We start from the raw sequence: 17,142 nt of genomic DNA, 5'->3' as shown, positions 1-17,142 counted from the left end.
GAAACATCAACGATGAGAGAGAATCATTGATCAGCTGCTTCCTGTATGCCCCCTACTGGGGATTTTGCCCATAACCCAGGCATGTGCCCTTGACTGGAATTGAACCCCGGACCCTTCAGTCCACAGGCTGACCTTCTATCCACTGAGCCAAGCCAGCTAGAGCTGTGTGTGTGTTTAAACCAAAGGAGAAAAGGAGCAGGCATTGATTGTAGGTCCGTATATCTCTTCTTGACCTTGAAGAATGAGACACTGCTATTCAGTGGATGACTAGAGCTATGCTGTGGAGAAGGTGGATTGCATGACATCCAGCCAGGCTTTCTCCCTGCCCCTGCCTGGGGCTCCTGACAAGGGAGGGAAGTACTTGATTTCTACCTCTGGGCAGGTACAAATTCCATTTATGGTGGAATTTTAAAGAGAGAGATCAGACATGGCTGCTTCATCAGGGTGTCATTATGTAGCTTTACATTTTAACTTGGGGCTGGAGTGAGCCATGGCCCCATGCTTAGAGGTGTCAGGAGAACCCTTCCCAAGACATGTGTTCAATAATACTCCATGGCTGTCCTTTTTGCAACCAAAACAGAGGCGGTGTCTACAGCTGCCAGGAGGTCAGACAATGGGTGGAGTCAGAAGATGTCAGACATGCAGTGGGACTCCCCAAGGGAGACAGAGCTGTCCCTGCAGGGAGCCAGGAGAGCTGTGACGTCAGCCATCAAGGGTGCAGGCGTGTGGGTGCGGGGTTTAGCCTCAGAGACCAGAGGGTGGGGAGCTGGGTGTGCGCCGAGGGCTCTGGAGGTGCAGGACCTGCCTGTCTGTGAAGCAGAGGCTGTTCTGGGGCCACCTGTCCACACAGGTGCATGCTCAGAAAAGAGGGAAGCCGGGAGGTGTGCAGGCAGGGAGCGCTGAAAGGTTCCAGGGGAGAGGAGCAAGGAGAGTACCTGAAGGCTGGGGTGGAGCTGCTGCCGGGTGGGTGTGGGGCCAGCCACAGTGCTTGCTCCCGCAGGCGCGGCCCTCAGCTGTGCCCAGAACCAGCCCAGACCCCCACCCTCCACGGAGAAAGGGGACACTGGGCAGATCCTTTGGAGCCCATAGGGCAGGTGATGGCCAGTTCCCGGCCACATCCTGTTATGTCCCTCTGCCCTCCTCACTCCATGTCACCCCATCTTTCAGGCGGGGCTGCCTGTGGTCTCCTGGGATCAGTGGGTGCTCCCCTCTCTTCCTCTAGGTCTGTTCCAGAGACACTAGAATGCATATGACCTTGTGGCTTCAAAAATTGCCCTAAGCTTTGCAGCTATTGAAGCGAATTCCAAATAAAATGAAGCATCACCTGCCTCCTGCTGCGTCCCAGGGCCAGCGAGCATCCTTGAGGCCCCTGGGACCTGCCCGGCCCAGGCCTGGATGTGTGCTCAGCCGCCTGCCCCAGTGGTCTGTCGATCCGGCCATCCTCACGTAATATGTTCTGAGCAGAGCGAGGCCGCGGCACCTTGCTCTGCAGGACAGTGACCTCGAAACAGGAATGAAGGAGCTTATCTCAGATGGAATTGAGGGCTGTGAGGGCGGAGTGGGAGGGAGCAGGCCTGACTGTTGAGAGGAGCTGACACCTAAGGGTGCTCCTTGCTCCCCAGTTCTGAGCACCTCCCACCCTGAGGCAGCCCACATGTCCTCAGGTTTTCACTGACCCACTGAACCTCCCTCCCCACCAGGGTCCCGAGTCTGAGCAGCCCCTGAGCAATCTCTCACCTGACTCTAGAGTGAGGGACTCTCGGGCTGGCAGGCACGTTGTCTGAGGCTCCTCGGGGCTGGGCCTCAGCTGTCTATGCAGAAGGGCAGGGAGGCTCCTCAGCTGTGAAGGCCTGGGAAGAACAGAGAAGAAAAGAGTGAAAGAGAGGGAGAGAGGTGATAGACGGGGTAGGGCTGGGGACTCGAGGGGGGAGGGCATCTCCGGAGACCACCCTAGAGTCTCTGAACTTGGGGGGTGGACAGACCTGGCCTCTAGGATAAAAGTGAAGATGGATAAAGCCTGTGGGCCGTGTGGACTGGACCCTCCTGGATACAGAGTGCTCTTCCCTGACCGATCTGTCACTGGCTGGGCCTGAGCTCCTGGCTCTCCTCTGCGGCCCCAGAGTCCAGATGAGGTTTGGAGGCTGCTGACCACATGGGCTTGTTTGGTTCCCAGCTTGTAAATGTTCAATCTAGGGAACCCAGTTTGGGCAACGGCAATATGCAGACGGGTCGGACGAGGGCTGGTCTCCGTGGCCCGTGGCTGTGAGAGCTGCGTGGACAGCAGGGAGAGCCTCATGCTGATGTGGGTCCTGAGGTGACGCAGGACAGGACCACCCACTCTGGTTCACAGATGTGGCCACGCTGGTGCGTCTGCATCTGTAAATTACCACCCCCCCCTTCCCCCAGTTTTCCTTTTGAAGGCAGAACTAGTGAAATATTAATGAGAGCTTAGAGCCATTTAAGGAGCATGGGAAGTGTGAGAGGCTCCTGTGGCAGAACGAGCTGGAGTTACAGAAACACAGGAGGGTTCTGAGGAGCGCCTGCCCCCTGGAGAGCGGGTGCTGGAGGCTCGGCTGTGCCAAGGGGCCTTCCCCCTCCAGGGGAGAGGCTGTGCAGTTACCTGTGGGCCACGCCAAAACAGAAACTTGATGGATTTGTGCTTGGAACAAGAGAAAGGCTTTTAAACAATAAATGAATGAAAAATGGGGACGTGTCTCCTTGCCTTTGCGGGGTGGGGGCTGCTGGGTGCGCGGCTCCACCTGGGACGGGAGTGGTGCCCTCAGCTGGAGGCGCTCCACTTTCTCCAGGAGCCCGGAGCTCGCTGGGGTCATCACAGCCTTGCCCGGTGCTCCCGAGGCAGCCAGAACCCCCGGTTCCAAAGAGCTCAGAAAGCGGTCTTGGCTGCCAGGTCCCCAATTCACTCTCACGTTAAAGAGCCAACCCACCTTTTCTCCTGTAATTCAGTTTTTCCCTTTTAAAATCAAAGCCACATGCCCCGAGGAGAACTTCTCACTGACCGACCCTCCGATACAGAGGCCACAGCTGTTAGCTCGACAAAGGGCTTGCCATTGGAGGCAGCACCCGCAACCCACCCCTGCCACCTTCTCTGTTCTCTGCTCTTTGAATAATTTATCTGCAGATAACCAAATTACCAAGGCATACTTTAACCTAGCAGGGTGCTTGCCAACTTCCTTGGGAAACATCACCAAAAACGAGCGGTAGATTGCATTTCAGTTGCAAGCAGGCGCCCGGCAGCCAGGCGTCAGCGTCGCGGTGCGTCCTGCCTGGCGTGCTGCGGCCCACAGGTGCGTTTGAAGGCTCGTAGGGTAATGAAGCCCCCTGGACACCTGCTCCTCTTTTCACTTCCCGTGTGAGCCACTGGTCCGCGGGGAGCCTCGCCTCCAACATGGAAAGTGCAGCCCGGCTCCTGCTGCTGGACAGCTGCACTCAGGGCATGGCCCGTGCCCGCCCCTGCATAAGTCACCCCAGGTTTTGATTTTTCCTCCTTAACAAATCACATACGTCATCATATGTTAGTGCCGCTTGCGGGGAGTTTCCCTCTGCAAAATTCATCTCACTACTTGGGGGGATCCCTCCACCTGTCTTCCCAGGGGCGACCCCAGATTCCGCTCTCCCTGCACTGGCTTCCTTTCTCCCGACATGTCTCCCCCACTGTCCGCTGTCCCTCCGGCAGCCTCCGTGGTGGCCTGAGGCAGGTGGGCTGCTTCCTCCTTTTCCTGACCGTGGTGAGTGGTGCGGCCCCCTCTCCCAGGGCCTCCTGGGGTGGGTACCGGGCAGAGGCTGCTCTCTCTTGGAGACACAGAGCATGTCGGGGCTCCTGCTCAGCGCCCACCTCCTACCTCGTCATCACCTGCTGCCCAGATGTGTCATGAGTGACACAGGCCAAGGATCCGTCTGATGACCTGTAGCTCCTGGGGCTCTCCCGCGACTCCTTGGAGGAAAGTGTGGGCGTGTCCCCCTCCGAAGTGGATCGGGGCGGGGACTGTGGGGGGCATCACTAATGGGCTCCGGTGGGGTCTAGACCGGCGGTTGCCAACCGGTGGTCTGCGGACCACTGGTGGTCCATGAGGTCTGAGAGGTTGGTGGCCGCTGGTCTGGACTGTGCCTCGTCCCCTCGCAGGTGCCACTCAGCCTCTCCTGGGAGAAGTGGCATCGGGTAGGGGACGGTGGGTCTGGCGAGCTGACCCGTTGGCCTTTATTCATGCCCCAGCCTGGCTCTCACGGACACGGCCTCCGCCTCTGGGCACGCCACACAGCCTGGTGGCCGTGGGCAGGTGGCAGGTGGCTGCTCACGCAGATGTGCTGAGACCAGGAGGCACGCAAGGTTTCTCAGTTACTACAGAACAAAAGTCTCATTCACAATTTCATTCATATCAATCATTGTTGAAATGATAGTTTTGGGTAGATTGGGCTAAGTTTAGTATTAGCATTAGTTTTAGCTGTTTCCTTTCACATTGTCGGCGCGGCTATTAGCACGTGCACAGGGATGTGTCTCTAGTCCCCAGGGTGGGGCATGCTGAGCAGCCTGGTGCCTCTAGGAACACACGCAGGGGCGACCTGCCCCACGTTAGGGACGGTCCCTGAGCTCAGGCCCTGTCCTTGGACTGTCCCTGGGACAGCACACAGTGGAGCGCACAGCTGTCCCACCTCCGGACGCTTCCTGGATAGTCCATCCGGGTCCCGGCAACCTGTTTCTGACCGGACGACCCTCACGTTAGCTCCAGCAGGAAGCTGGGCACCGGGGCACAGTGGGGTGGAGTCTGTGCTGGTGAACTGCCCTGGTACCTGAGCCCCTGTGCCTGTGAGGGGGGGAGCAGGCCCACCCTCCTCGGTCGGGATGGGACAGGCGCAGGGGACGGGAGGACCGGGGGGGGGGGGGGGGGCTGCTGCTCCAGGTCCAGGGCTTCCTGCCTTGGGAGCCATTCCTTGGATGCGTGTCGCACGCCCGCCTTCACCAGCAAAGCTGGGCTGGAAAGCACGCAGGCAGGTCCGGCAGCCTCGTCTTCCCTGAACGTGACAGCTGCTTCTACTTGCAGATGAGCTTAGAGAACGAGGAGATACGCGCTCGCACCAGATCCAAGGCCCTGCGAGGTGAGTGCTTGCCTCCCTGTCCATCCTGGTCCACAGCTGGCTCTGTCCGAGTCCCAGGCCCAGGCTGTGGACGCCAACTCCCGCGGGGGCCCTCAGGAGAGCGGCCCACAGCGAGGCTGGCCTGCTCCTCCCTGGCGGGGCCTGAGTCTGAGGCCCCTGGCGGCCTCAGGGCGCTGTGGGTGCTGCGGGGCCCTGCCAGACAGAGCGCCGGGCAAGGTGCCAGGCAGACGCAGCTCCGCAGGGTGTCCCCTGTGCAGTTAGAGAAGAGGTGCCTCACTGGCTCTGCGGGCCCAGGAGCCAGTGTTGGGTGGGGGCACTTGTCCCTCCAAAGACACCAGCCCTCCCCCGGTTGCATCTAAGGCGCACTGGCAGGTCAGGAGGAGGCGGCATGGGCGGCTGCCATTTCTCCACTGTGCTCGTTTAATGCTGACTCTGCGTGCTTCCTGTCTCTCACCAGCACCCCTGGAGCCCACAGGTGCCGAGCTCAGGTAAGAGGACTCTCCGCTGGTGCTGAGCGTGTCCCGCCTATGACCCTGCACGTCCTAATGTCCCCCACGGGCTCCCGGGATTGACCGACTGCACCTCGGGCTGTTCCCTGACGAGGCCCCTCTCTCCTTGGCATGTGCCAGCTGTCGCCCTCCCTCCCCGTCCTGGTCCCATCGCCCAGTCGCCTCATGGCAGGGGCACAGCCTGTGCACCTTGGCCACCACCGGCAGGGCTGTCACAGGGTCCCTTGCAGTTATGAGGGCTCTCTTGGTCACAAAGGCTCTGGGTCAGACGATCTGAGGCCCATTTGGCTGGAGAGGGAACAGGCTTCCGGGGCTTCCAGGGCCCGAGGCTTCCACTGACTGGGAAACGCAGACGGTGTGTTGGGGTCTCCTGTGGCATGTCTGCGACTGCAGATCCAGGCCACACCGCGAGGGGCTGAGCCCTGAGGAGGAGGGAGGACAGCACACCACAGCGAGGGCCAGTCTGAGCTGGAGGCCAGGCCCCTCCTGGAGGCTAAGGCTGAGGTGCTCTCACCTGCTGGCTTCTGTCCTGGGTGTGGCCAAAGCCTTTGGGGTGGGGATGGCCAGAAGGAAACCCACCCTAATGTCTACATGCCTGCCTACCAGCTCCCCTTCCCACTCTGCCTACCCCAGCATCCTTCCCGCACTGCCTACCCCAGCATCCTTCCCACACTTCCTACCCCAGCATCCTTCCCACACTGCCTACCCCAGCTCCCCTTCCCACTCTGCCTACCCCAGCACCCTTCCCACACTGCCTACCCCAGCATCCTTCCCACACTGCCTACCCCAGCATCCTTCCCACACTGCCTACCCCAGCATCCTTCCCACACTGCCTACCCCAGCATCCTTCCCACTCTGCCTACCCCAGCATCCTTCCCACACTGCCTACCCCAGCATCCTTCCCACTCTGCCTACCCCAGCATCCTTCCCACACTGCCTACCCCAGCATCCTTCCCACACTGCCTACCTCAGCATCCTTCCCACACTGCCTACCCCAGCATCCTTCCCACACTGCCTGCAGACGGGTTCTTCCTGGGGTCTGGGGCCCTGGTCTTAGACAGAGCACCAGGGGGTAGTGTGTATTGACCGGCAAAGAAACCGGCCCCAGTCCCGGCTTCTCTGAGGAGTGCAGTGCCGACGCCTTCTGGCTCAGAGTACAAGGGAAGGAGGGAGGTGCTGCTTGCCGAGCGTCCCCAATATGCCATGTGGGCATTGGGTGCCCCATTTAATTTCCAAAAGTTCCTTGTGAGGCAGCCTGCATGAGGTTCATCCTTGGAGGGTGGGGGGCTCTGCACACAGCTTTGGTGCTGGGACAGCACCGTGCCCAACCTTTGGGCGCTGGCGGGTGTGCCACCCTCGAGATGCCATGCGGAGGGGCCGGGGCGACCAGCACAGCTGATGGAAGTCTCTGAGCTTCCAGACTCCCGGCTGGAGACAGAGAACATGCTCTTCCTGAGGCTGCCGGCCTTTCCGCAGAATGCTGGCTCCACCTCGCTGCCCCCACTCCCTCTCACTAGACGGAGGAGAACCGGGGCCGGCACCACTATTCTTCTCTAGGTAGTTGGTGAGCAGTTGGCTGCTGCCAACCCGGAGAATGGGAGGACCCCAAAGTGTCCCAGAGTCCCCCGAGCTCTGGGCTCTAACTTGGTTTCAGAAGGGAAGGGGCGTGGGCGGGAGGCGGGAGGCGGGAGGCTCAGAGCCCCGGCGTGGGAGGCTCCGCGCTGGCTGCTCTGGACCGTCTGGATGTCAGGGATCCGCATGGAAGCTGTGCCTGCTGGTGTCATAGTGAGTGGGAACCGGCGGTGAGAGGGTTAAAGTTTTCCAGCCTGAAGAGCAGAACCACAGACTCTGCAGCTCAAAGCACAGTCCTGGGTCAAGAGTGAGAGGGTGAGGGTGGGCGGCAGGCAGACCAGGCGCCCTGAGAGAGGCTGCGGGGCCTCCAAGGCCCTGGGCACAGGTGCAGAAGCTTCCGAGAGGGGGCCCCTTCCTTGCCTGGGCGTGTGACACTCACCTGGGGACATCTGGCTTCCGCTTTGGTGATGGCAATTAATTTCGCCAATAGATGAAGTTATGGAGAAGTTAGAAAGAGAAAATGACTCTCAAATAGATTTGCTTGAAGCACCCTAAGGGGAGAGCCGGCCGGGGGAGTGAGGCTCTGAGCGCTGGGCTTCCCAGCCTCGTTAGTCAGGCAGGCCCCCGTGGGCTTGGTCACAGAGACCATCTAGTTTCCTGCAGAGAAGCAGGGCAGACTGGGCACCCAGCGTTCTAGTAACAGTGTCTCCAGCTGTACTTCAGGTTCCCGAGAACCGACATTCGCCAAGCGGGCGGACTGAGGCCAGGAGCCGCACGCGGGAATGTGACATACGGCCACAGACCGCTCTGTGCACGTCGCCACAGTGGGCACTTTCGTGCCATGGGATGGCGGGTAGCAAGCCAGGACTCCTCCCTGTACAAGCAGACGGGCGCACGTCCTGGTGGGACGCCCACTGTTGGTGCTGACGCAGGGAGTATGACCACAGAAAACTCAGTGCTGTGGTGTGCGCGAGGAGCACCGTGAGGTTAGGGAAACTCAGGCGGAATTGTCTGCAGGACTCACTCTGTGGGTGAGGAATGTGGGCCCCATTGTCCCAGAGCTCCATGCCACCTGCACCCCAACTGTCCCTTCACCAGCTCAAGCACAGCCCTGGCAACAAGCGGTGGGACAGAGGTTGTGACAAGATGAGCTACCGGGAGGCTGGGACAGGTGGCCCCGGCACCTCCTGCCTCTGGGGCCGGATTTAAGTGTTGGGTGGAAACATGTGGCCCGGCGGTCTTTCCCTTCACCCCGCGAGAGGTGACAGACACTTTCCCGGGGCTTTGGTCCGGCCCATCTGCTGCCACCCCCTGTGCGCGTTCAGACCTGGGAGTGGCCTCCGGTCCGCTCAGCGCTGCCATGCCAGGCCCCCCGCGAGCCCGCACCCCAGCGCCTCCTGCGTGGCCCGCGCCAGCGCTGCACACAGGCCGGCTGGAGGCCAGGCCCCTTCTGAATCGGTGGGCGGAGGTGTGTCTCGGGGCAGGTGACGTGTTGGGGCAGCGCCATGCCCCGCAGGCCTCCCCGGCAGCTGCCACCTAATTGCCTGATTAACTCAATGATTAATGGACTAATTGGGACCTCAGCTTCCATTCCCGGAACAAGGAGCTTTTGTGGAAAGTCTCAAAGCCGGTTCTGGAGAGCGAAGCCAGGCTGGGCTGCAGCTCTGTGCCTGCTAAGGAGACCCACAGTGACAGCGGCATGTCCCCCCCGCTGCCCTCCCCCCTCCTTCCGTCTGCTTTCTGAATCAGTGAAAATCGGCACTGAGCGCGGCCGAGACCCCACGTGGGCCGCAGGCCCTGCTCCCACCAGCTGCTCCCAGGCCGCCGTGCGGGGAGCTTCACCTCCACCCTCTGTCCTGCTTCTCCCTGACCGGTCACAGGGGTGGCCCTCTGGCCATCCGGGCCCCACAGCTGTCTGCACTCAGGCCAGTGACCAATCAGGTTAGAAATCATTGGGGGTGTTTGGATGGAGGTCAAGGGTGGTGCCCCTTTCCTGGTCCCAGGAGCCTGCAGATGTCGGGCCCGAATGTTCTTTCCTTCTTGGCTCTGGGGACGTCTGAGCCAAGGTGGAGCTCAGGCCCTGTGGTGTTGCTCCTGTTAAAAATGAGGTCTTCTCCCCTTGGGCAGGGCAACTTGGGGTGACCCCCTTCTAGGGGGAGCTTGGGCCCCCCCTTTAGGTGACCTCTCCATCTTGCTGGGTGTCAGTTTGCTGCTCTGTAAAATGGGGTGATCACGGCTCTTTAAAACCCTGGTCTGATGTGTCCGACAGCCAGAGGACGCTCACTCCACACCCCACCCAGGCCCCACCCAGGGCCCCGGGGAGCCAGCTCCTGGGAGGGGGTTGGGTGGCATGGTCCCCGTTCATGACCAGAAGTTTCTGGAGCTTCCCATGGTTTGGTTCTGTGGGCAGACAGGCATGGTGAAGGGTGAGGAACTCCTGGGGTCTCGCCTCCATCCATGTTCGTTCACCAGCCCTGAGGGGGGCTGGGAGAGGCCCCCCATTACCCCCTCCAAGGTCTCATGGCAGCTCCTGGGTCACCCGTCCTCCTGGCTTCACCACACCAGGTGTGGCCGCCACACCTTCATGTTTGCACGGTCCTTCCTGCAGGCACTGGCTCAGCGCCGGGCGAGGCTGCAGGCCACGGCCTCAGCGCTGCCGGGTGGCCAGAGAATCCCAGCGTCTGTGTGCTGCCCTGGGCCAGTCTCAGAGCCTGCCCAGCCCGGGAAGCTTGGCTCATCTGTGGAGAGGGAGCGCCTTTCCGGGGCTGCGCACTGGGAGCCTGGCCTCCACACGGACACCCTCCCGACAGTTACTTATGTGGGGGAGTGATTTCACTTGTTTTCTGCTACTGCAAGCGGCTGTTCTGAGACCAACAGCTTGGAGACAGTCTCTGGCCCCGGGTGAGGTCTGGGGGGGCCCCTCCCCCAGTGACGCTCTGCTTGCCTCCCCAGCTGCCCCACGCCGGGATGCTCGGGCTCGGGGCACATCCGTGGCAAGTACTCCAGGCACCGGAGGTAAGGAGGCCTGTGGGCCTCACCTCGGTTCCTGGGAAGGAGGGTGGGCTGCTGGGATGCTGTAGCCCATCCACCGCTCTGGGCCTTTTGTGGATCTAGACCAGGGGTGGGCAAACTTTTTGACTCGAGGGCCACAATGGGTTCTTAAACTGGACCGGAGGGCCGGAACAAAAGCATGGATGGAGTGTTTGGGTGAACTAATATAAATTCAAAGTAAACATCATTACATAAAAGGGTACGGTCTTTTTTTTTTTTTTTAGTTTTATTCATTTCAAACGGGCTGGATCTGGCCCGCGGGCCGTAGTTTGCCCACGGCTGATCTAGAACCTTCCACGTCTGCCCAAAGCTGCTGAGCCGGTGTCCTCCCACGCCACCTGTTAAGGAGGGGCTGTCCCAGCTGAGTCAGAGCGCTGGCTCTCCCAGTTGGGCTGCTGGGAGGACGCAGGACTCTGTGTAGGAGAGCTCGGGGCAGACCTGGGGCACACTGGGGTGACTCAAGTCATCCTGGGGGGGTCCACGCAACCCCGCCAACGAGTCTGGGGCTTCTAGCAGAGGTATGGCGATGTGATGCCAAGAGGAACAGGGTGAAGGGCAGGGGAGGCAGGGAGGCAGGGTGGGTGGCCTCAGCCTGGCCCCTTCCTCCAGTTTACAGAGCTGCCCTCTGGCCAAGAAGAGGAAGCTGGAGGGCCCCGAGGCCCAGCACCTGGTGTCCAAGCGGAAGTCACCCCCGCTGAAGCTGGCTCTGGACGAGGGCTGCGGCGTGGACAGCGATGGGAGCGAGGACGCCGAGGTGAAGGACGCCTCTGTTTCGGAGGAGTCGGAAGGCGCCCTGGAGGAGGCCGAGGCCGAGATGTCAGGACAGGAGGGGGCTCGGCGCCCCCCGCCCGCTGAAGGTGCCTTGTTCTTTCTGTCCTGAATCAAGGCGCCCAGTGTGTCCCAGAGAGCCACCACCTGGGCCGGGAGTGCCCTGCCAAGAAAGCCCTTCCTGAGAACAAGGGCGCCCTGTCCGCAGGCGGCGGGCTTCCTGCGAGGCCGCCAGTGCGCTGTGTGAGCGCCGTGTGACCGGGTGTGTGTCTGTGCGCGTGAGAGACTGACACACGGACACAGCTGTGTGGCCCTGGGAGTGAAGCCGGGGCTGCTTGGCACTTGGTGAGATGGAGGAGGATTGGGGGGGACCCTGTTTGCACCGGCTTCCCTGTGGGGCACCCCACCCTTGGCAAATGCTGGTGTGACGGGCCAAGGTCCACACCCCGTCGCACCCCCGAGCTCCTCGGTCCGAGGCGGGTTTGGGAACTTGTTGCCAGTCCTGCAGGTCCCCACACCTGCCTCCTTCTGTAGCGCTGGCGGCGCCCGAGGGTGTTCCGTCCCTTGGAGCACGGACTGCAGGGCCAGCGCAGGGAGCACCCCACATTTTAGTCATCACCCTGAAAACATTTAAATTTGGGTCCTTTGCAAAGTATAAATTTGTTTACTACTTTGCAATTTTGAAACAATTTTAAAAAATCAGATGTATTCTTTGAGCTCCAGTTTGTGAAGTGATGTGAGAAGGCACCACAATGGAGTGACCCCGTCTGCCCCTAAAATGTCCACTGTGACCTCCAGATCCAGGCAGCGGCAGTGACGCCAATGACCTCACTGACGCCCACTCTGGGCGGGGACAGAGGCCTGGACGCCGCCCTCCTCAGGGCCTCCATGTGGCTTTTCTGATCTTGTGCAGGAAGGAGCCCCATCCAGTCTCAGTTCAATTCCAACCCCGTCGGCACCCCCACAGGCTCCTCCAAAGGCAGCTACAGCAGCTTCCAGGAAGCCATCGCCACTTCCCTCCTAGACCTGGGCCATGTCACTGAGGAGCCCCTGGTCAGGGAGGGCTCCGGCCAGCAGGCCAAGCCGGGCCCCGGTGTCCTGCACCTGGTGCAGGAGGAAGCGGAAGGAGGTGCTGCCAGCGACAGAGGGGAGAAGGAGGTCTTTATCCAGCCAGAGGACATCGAGGAGGTAATCGAGGTCACCAGTGAGTACACTCAGGGGCCCGGCCCTCAGTTCCTGGAGGGCGTGGCCAGTGAGGCGCTCCACCAGCAAACAGTCTCTGGGGACCATGAGGAGAAAGAGGAGGAGGAAGCTGAAGAGGAGGAGGAAGAGGAAGAGGAGGAAGAAGAGGAGGAGGAGGAGGAGACCGAGGACGAGGAAGACGAAGAGGACGAGGAGATCACTCCTGATGTGACCTGCCGGGAGGGCGCCCCTTGTTCCCCCCCAGAACAGGCCCCTGAGCCCCACAGCCGCAAGCCCGAGTACTCTGTCCTGGTGGAGCTGCGGTCTGATGACGGCAAGGATGAGGACTCGCGCTCCCAGAAGTCCGAGGTCACGGATGAGTCCGAGATGCACGACATGATGACACGGGGGAACCTGGGCCTCCTGGAGCAGGCCATCGCCCTGAAAGCTGAGCAGGTGCGGGCTGCGTGCGAGCCCGGGGAGCTGGGCCTGGGTGAGCCGGTGAAGGTGGCCAGGCCCCTGGATGCCACGCGGAAGACCTACTGCAGCAAAGGTAGGGCTGGCGCAGGCCCTACACGCCCATCCCTGCCCCTCCCCTGGGGACACCAGGTGTGCAGGTGCCACCAGCAGAGACCCCGCCTGATGTAGCGTAGCCTAGGGGCAAAGATCACAGGCCACGGAGCGAGGCATCGAGCCTGAGGACAGGGCTCGCGCTGCACACACACGGCCACCAGAGAGCAGCACTGAGCCGAGGCACCGCTGAGCAGAGGCGAGGGAGGGACAGTCACCCAACTCAGTGGCTCAGCCACGGCCCGGGGAGCCACCGGGTTGGGAGGGACTTGCGTGAGTTGTAGGTCATGAGGCCACCTTGCTTGTGGAGACACAGGGCCATGTTTTCTGGGGACACTTGCTCCTGTGGGACCGGCACAGGGTCAGATATTCAGGGGCACAGCGGAGGGGACGTTATTTCAACCCGAGGAGAGCTATCAGGGGAGACCCTTTGGGGGTGGCAGACTGAGGGACAGCAGTTTGGGGCTCCAAGTCAGGCCAGCACAGGCTCCTGCACAGGCCTTGAGGGGACATGGACATGAGGATGCCGGAGTGAAGGTGACAGGGACTCGGGGATGGTGTGGGGTGTCAGTCTGAGGGTGGACTTGGGGCCCACAGTTCAGTGGGACCCTGTTGGAGAGGGGATACAGACAAGTGACAGCCCAGGCCCAGGTGTTCAGGGGCTCACACCTGTGGGATGGACATTAGGGGACCCAGATGCAGTGCCCTGCTTTCAGGGCTTAAGTTGAGGGCAGGGACCCAGGGGACAGATGCTGGTGGCTGGGCTGGGAGCACCAGGCTGTGCCAGGCAGGCCCATAAGGCTGGTGCCAGGCTTTGTGAGGCCTCCCTGTGAGCGAGGCTGTGGCCTCTGGGTTCTCCCAGGGGGGCGGCTCCGCCCAGGAGCTTCTCCAGGGCAAAGACCGGGCTCTGGAGATCACCAGTGCCCTGACAGGTGTCCCCTTCGGGTCCCCACACGCACAAGTGAGCCCTCTGGCCTTGCAGAGAGCGATGAGGCCGGTCACTGAGGCTTGAGCTTAAATTTCCGGCCCAGCATTAAGTAGGCATGTGATTTGGGTAAGTTTCTTAACTTCTTTGTCCTCCTCATTTTGTCCCAAACAAATGATCAGTCCTGGCATTGACCTTCGCCCTGACCATCTCCTTTCTCTGCAGAGGCTGACCCTGAGGGTGGGGCTCCGGCAGGCGTGGCCTCACTCTGAAGCCAGTGGCAGAGGGACCGGGCTTGGCTGCGCAGCTGCTCTCGGGGTGCTCGGTCAGCCTCGGGCTTCTCCGGGCTCCGGGCAGCCCATGTGCGCGGACCGGTCCTCTGGAGTCAGCTCGCTGTGCAGCCCTGGTCCCTCTCGGGCAGGCTGGTCACCCTTCTCTCTGGATGCCCAGAGAAGGATTAGCTGTCCTCGCCACCCAGCATGCAACTTCCTGGGCACATTCTGACTGGTGTGTTGTGTGTTTAGATTCCTCAAGAGCAGAGAAACGTGAGATCAAGTGCCCAACCCCGGGCTGTGATGGCACCGGGCACGTGACAGGGCTGTACCCGCACCACCGCAGCCTGTCAGGGTGCCCCCACAAGGACAGGATCCCTCCAGAGAGTGAGTAGCTCCGCAGAGCTCAGGACACAGCTGGTGTTTGGACGGTGTCCAAATGGCCACTTGGGCCCTGTCCTTTGGATTGGCACTGTCCAGATGCCCACACGTGAGCCCTATGAGGCTGGGGACATGGAGCGTGCTCAGTCACGCACCTTGAGAAGGCAGCTTGGGTCAGGGCCCCCTGAAGATGGGCATGGGAGGCACAGCTGAGGGAGATGAGGCCACCCCGGGGCAGGGGCTGGGTTTGCGCCCTGAGGGCTCAGGGCAAGCCTGTCTTGGTCCCAGGCTGGGGGCAGTAACTGAACCGGAGGTTCACTGGAGCCAGTCACACTGCACAGCCGGGGGTTGTTAAGCTGAGTTCATTTCTGCCCCAGGGAGGCAGGGGGCAGCCGGGGGGTGGGGGACATGCCTTGACTAGGCTGAGGCTTGGGGACGGGAACCTTCCTGGACGACTGCTCAAGGTGCGGTGTGCCTCAGGCTGTGCTCACCCCTTCTCTTGCAGTCTTGGCCATGCACGAGAACGTGCTCAAGTGCCCCACCCCCGGCTGCACAGGCCAGGGCCACGTGAACAGCAACCGGAACACGCACAGGAGGTACTTGCGAAGCTGGGCGTGGTGAGGGCGGTCGTGGGTGCGCAGGGCCTGCCGTGGCCCCTCAGGGCAGGCACAAGGTCAGGGCAGACCTTGGTGTCACTGGTTTAGAATGTCCCCAAACAAACCACCTGAACAGCAGGTGCTTTGGTGCTTGAGCCCAGAGCAGAAGAAAAAGCCAGCTCTGGAGGAGTGACAGCTTCCCAGGCCCCGCAGGCTCTTGCCGTGTCCCCGGCCCAGCAGGAGGCCCGGAGGGGAGGCTCAGCTGTCCCCTTGTCCTTCTCTAGTTTGTCTGGGTGTCCCATTGCTGCTGCAGAAAAGTTAGCCAAATCTCACGAGAAGCAACAGCCGCAGACAGGAGATCCTTCCAAGACTGACTCCAGCTCAGAGCGGATCCTCAGGCGAGTGCAAGCACCACAGCACCGGAGGGGCTGCCTGTGGGCAGCGCATGCCTGTGGGTGTGGGTGTGGGCCTGTGCTGGTGCCTCAAGTAGCCGCGGGCCTCCCAGCACGAAGCTGGAGGGCAGTTTCAGGGCGCACAGGAGTCTCTGGCCTGCTGCAGGGGGGAGGGGGATGTCCAGGCTCCTTTGTCCTGAGTGGTTGGCAGTCTCCTCCCAGTGATCTTCCTGCCCGGCTCCTGTGTTCTCTGGGCTGGTCTTCAATGCTGCCTCTTGCGTATTTAAACATCCGAACTCTTCCAAGAGCTTCAGTAACAAAGAACGGCACCCTGCAGTGGCTTTCCCACGCCTGTCCCTGTCCCTGCCGCAGCCCTTCAAGGGCCGTCTCCACTATTTCTGCCTGTGAAGAGCTGCGTCGGGCCAGTCTTGAGGGCTCTCGGACACCTGCTGCAGAGCTTCCTCCCTGGGCCCATACCATCCCCGCTGGGGGCTGCTCTGGGGCGGCCCGCAGCCAAGGGCTCCCGTGCGCTGTTGCTGAGCTGTTTGAAACCTGCTCTCCTAAGGTCGCAGGCCCTGCCTCCTCTGGCTAATGCTGTCTGTAAGGGGTCAGGCCATCCTTCCTCACACAGACCAGGCCCCAGGCAACTGTTAGTGGTGGGACGTGGGGGAGGGTCTCCCAGGGGTCTGTCCGCTGGCTCTGAGGGGCCCCTGAGCAGGCTGGGGGATGAGCAGCACTGGGCTCCTGGGTCCTGTCCTCATGGTTCTACATCTGTCCTGCACCCCAGACCCATGTGCTTCGTGAAGCAGCTCGAGGTCCCTCCATATGGGAGCTACCGGCCCAGTGTGGCCCCTTCCACGCCCAGGGCCAACCTGGCGAAGGAGCTGGAGAAGTTCTCCAAGGTCACCTTTGACTACGCAAGTTTTGATGCTCAGGTTTTTGGCAAACGCATGCTTGCCCCAAAGATTCAGACCAGCGAAACCTCACCTAAAGCCTTTAAATGTAAGTTGGGGAGCATGGCTCCTGGGAGGTGTAGAGTGAGGAACAGTGGAGGGACCCTGGCCAGGAGGGCGTCTGCCCGGGGTCTGACGGGACGGACCCACGGCTTAGCTGCCCCAGGGTCCACCCTCCTTGTTCACCATCAGGCTCACTATTTGTGAAACAAAACCAGGCCCTTTGTGGGGTGTGTTTCCAAAGGCTTGAGAATGATGTTGCTGCTGTGGTCACCCTGCCAGGTCCCCCTCTCCTGGCCACCTAGTTCCAGCCTGTTTATTCCTAGAGTGAGGCAGGGCGTGTGCGGGTGTGTGCGCATGTGAGTGCGTGTATGTGTGCGCACATGTGTGGGTGCATTGGTGCGCATGCATGTGTTTGTGTGTGTCCGGGGCGGGTCAGACACCTGCTGTGTTGAGCCTGGTACCTGACAGGAGCCATTTTCCTTCCTGCTGGGGGCAGCTTGGTGGATGCAAGGTGTTCTTTGTGATAGTAAGCAATGAAGTTTCTGGGTATTTGTACTAATAGACATGACCCTTCGGAAACACCCTTCCTGCCCTTTTGTCACTTATCACACTGCCTGCCAGCCCCTGAGCCCTGGAAACGCATGCGGAAGGGAAAGTGCCCACTGTCCCGGGCGGAACTGGCATCTGCTGGTGGGAATCAGCCCAGCCAGCAGTGACGGGTTTCCTACCCTTTGATCATAAAGACGCTGATCGAGATGACCGTGCTGGAGCATGGCACCTTGCCCACTCACGAGGACTGGGCAGCCGGCCTTCCCGCCGGCACCCTGACCCCAGCGCCCACACGCCCCGCAAGTCG

The 17,142-nt window shown here is 61.1% G+C and overlaps 1 protein-coding gene across 1 annotated transcript in view; it reads left to right on the top strand.

Annotated features, from left to right (window-relative positions):
* Positions 1–17,142, top strand: part of LOC308523402 (dnaJ homolog subfamily C member 5) — a 290,237-nt gene that overhangs the window by 219,001 nt on the left and 54,094 nt on the right. Inside the window, exons 6-14 of the mRNA XM_081097335.1 lie at positions 5,058–5,112; positions 5,570–5,600; positions 10,146–10,208; positions 10,854–11,101; positions 11,926–12,747; positions 14,214–14,348; positions 14,848–14,938; positions 15,223–15,336; positions 16,118–16,332. Coding sequence (XP_080953461.1) covers positions 5,058–5,112; positions 5,570–5,600; positions 10,146–10,208; positions 10,854–11,101; positions 11,926–12,747; positions 14,214–14,348; positions 14,848–14,938; positions 15,223–15,336; positions 16,118–16,332 — 1,774 coding nt within the window. The remainder of the gene's footprint in view (positions 1–5,057; positions 5,113–5,569; positions 5,601–10,145; positions 10,209–10,853; positions 11,102–11,925; positions 12,748–14,213; positions 14,349–14,847; positions 14,939–15,222; positions 15,337–16,117; positions 16,333–17,142) is intronic.

This window comes from Myotis nattereri (genome assembly GCF_964212035.1).
Source record: "Myotis nattereri genome assembly, chromosome: 8".
Lineage (NCBI taxonomy): Eukaryota > Metazoa > Chordata > Mammalia > Chiroptera > Vespertilionidae > Myotis > Myotis nattereri.
Note: the sequence above shows the minus strand (reverse complement) of the source record. Positions and strands in the feature narration are given on the sequence as shown.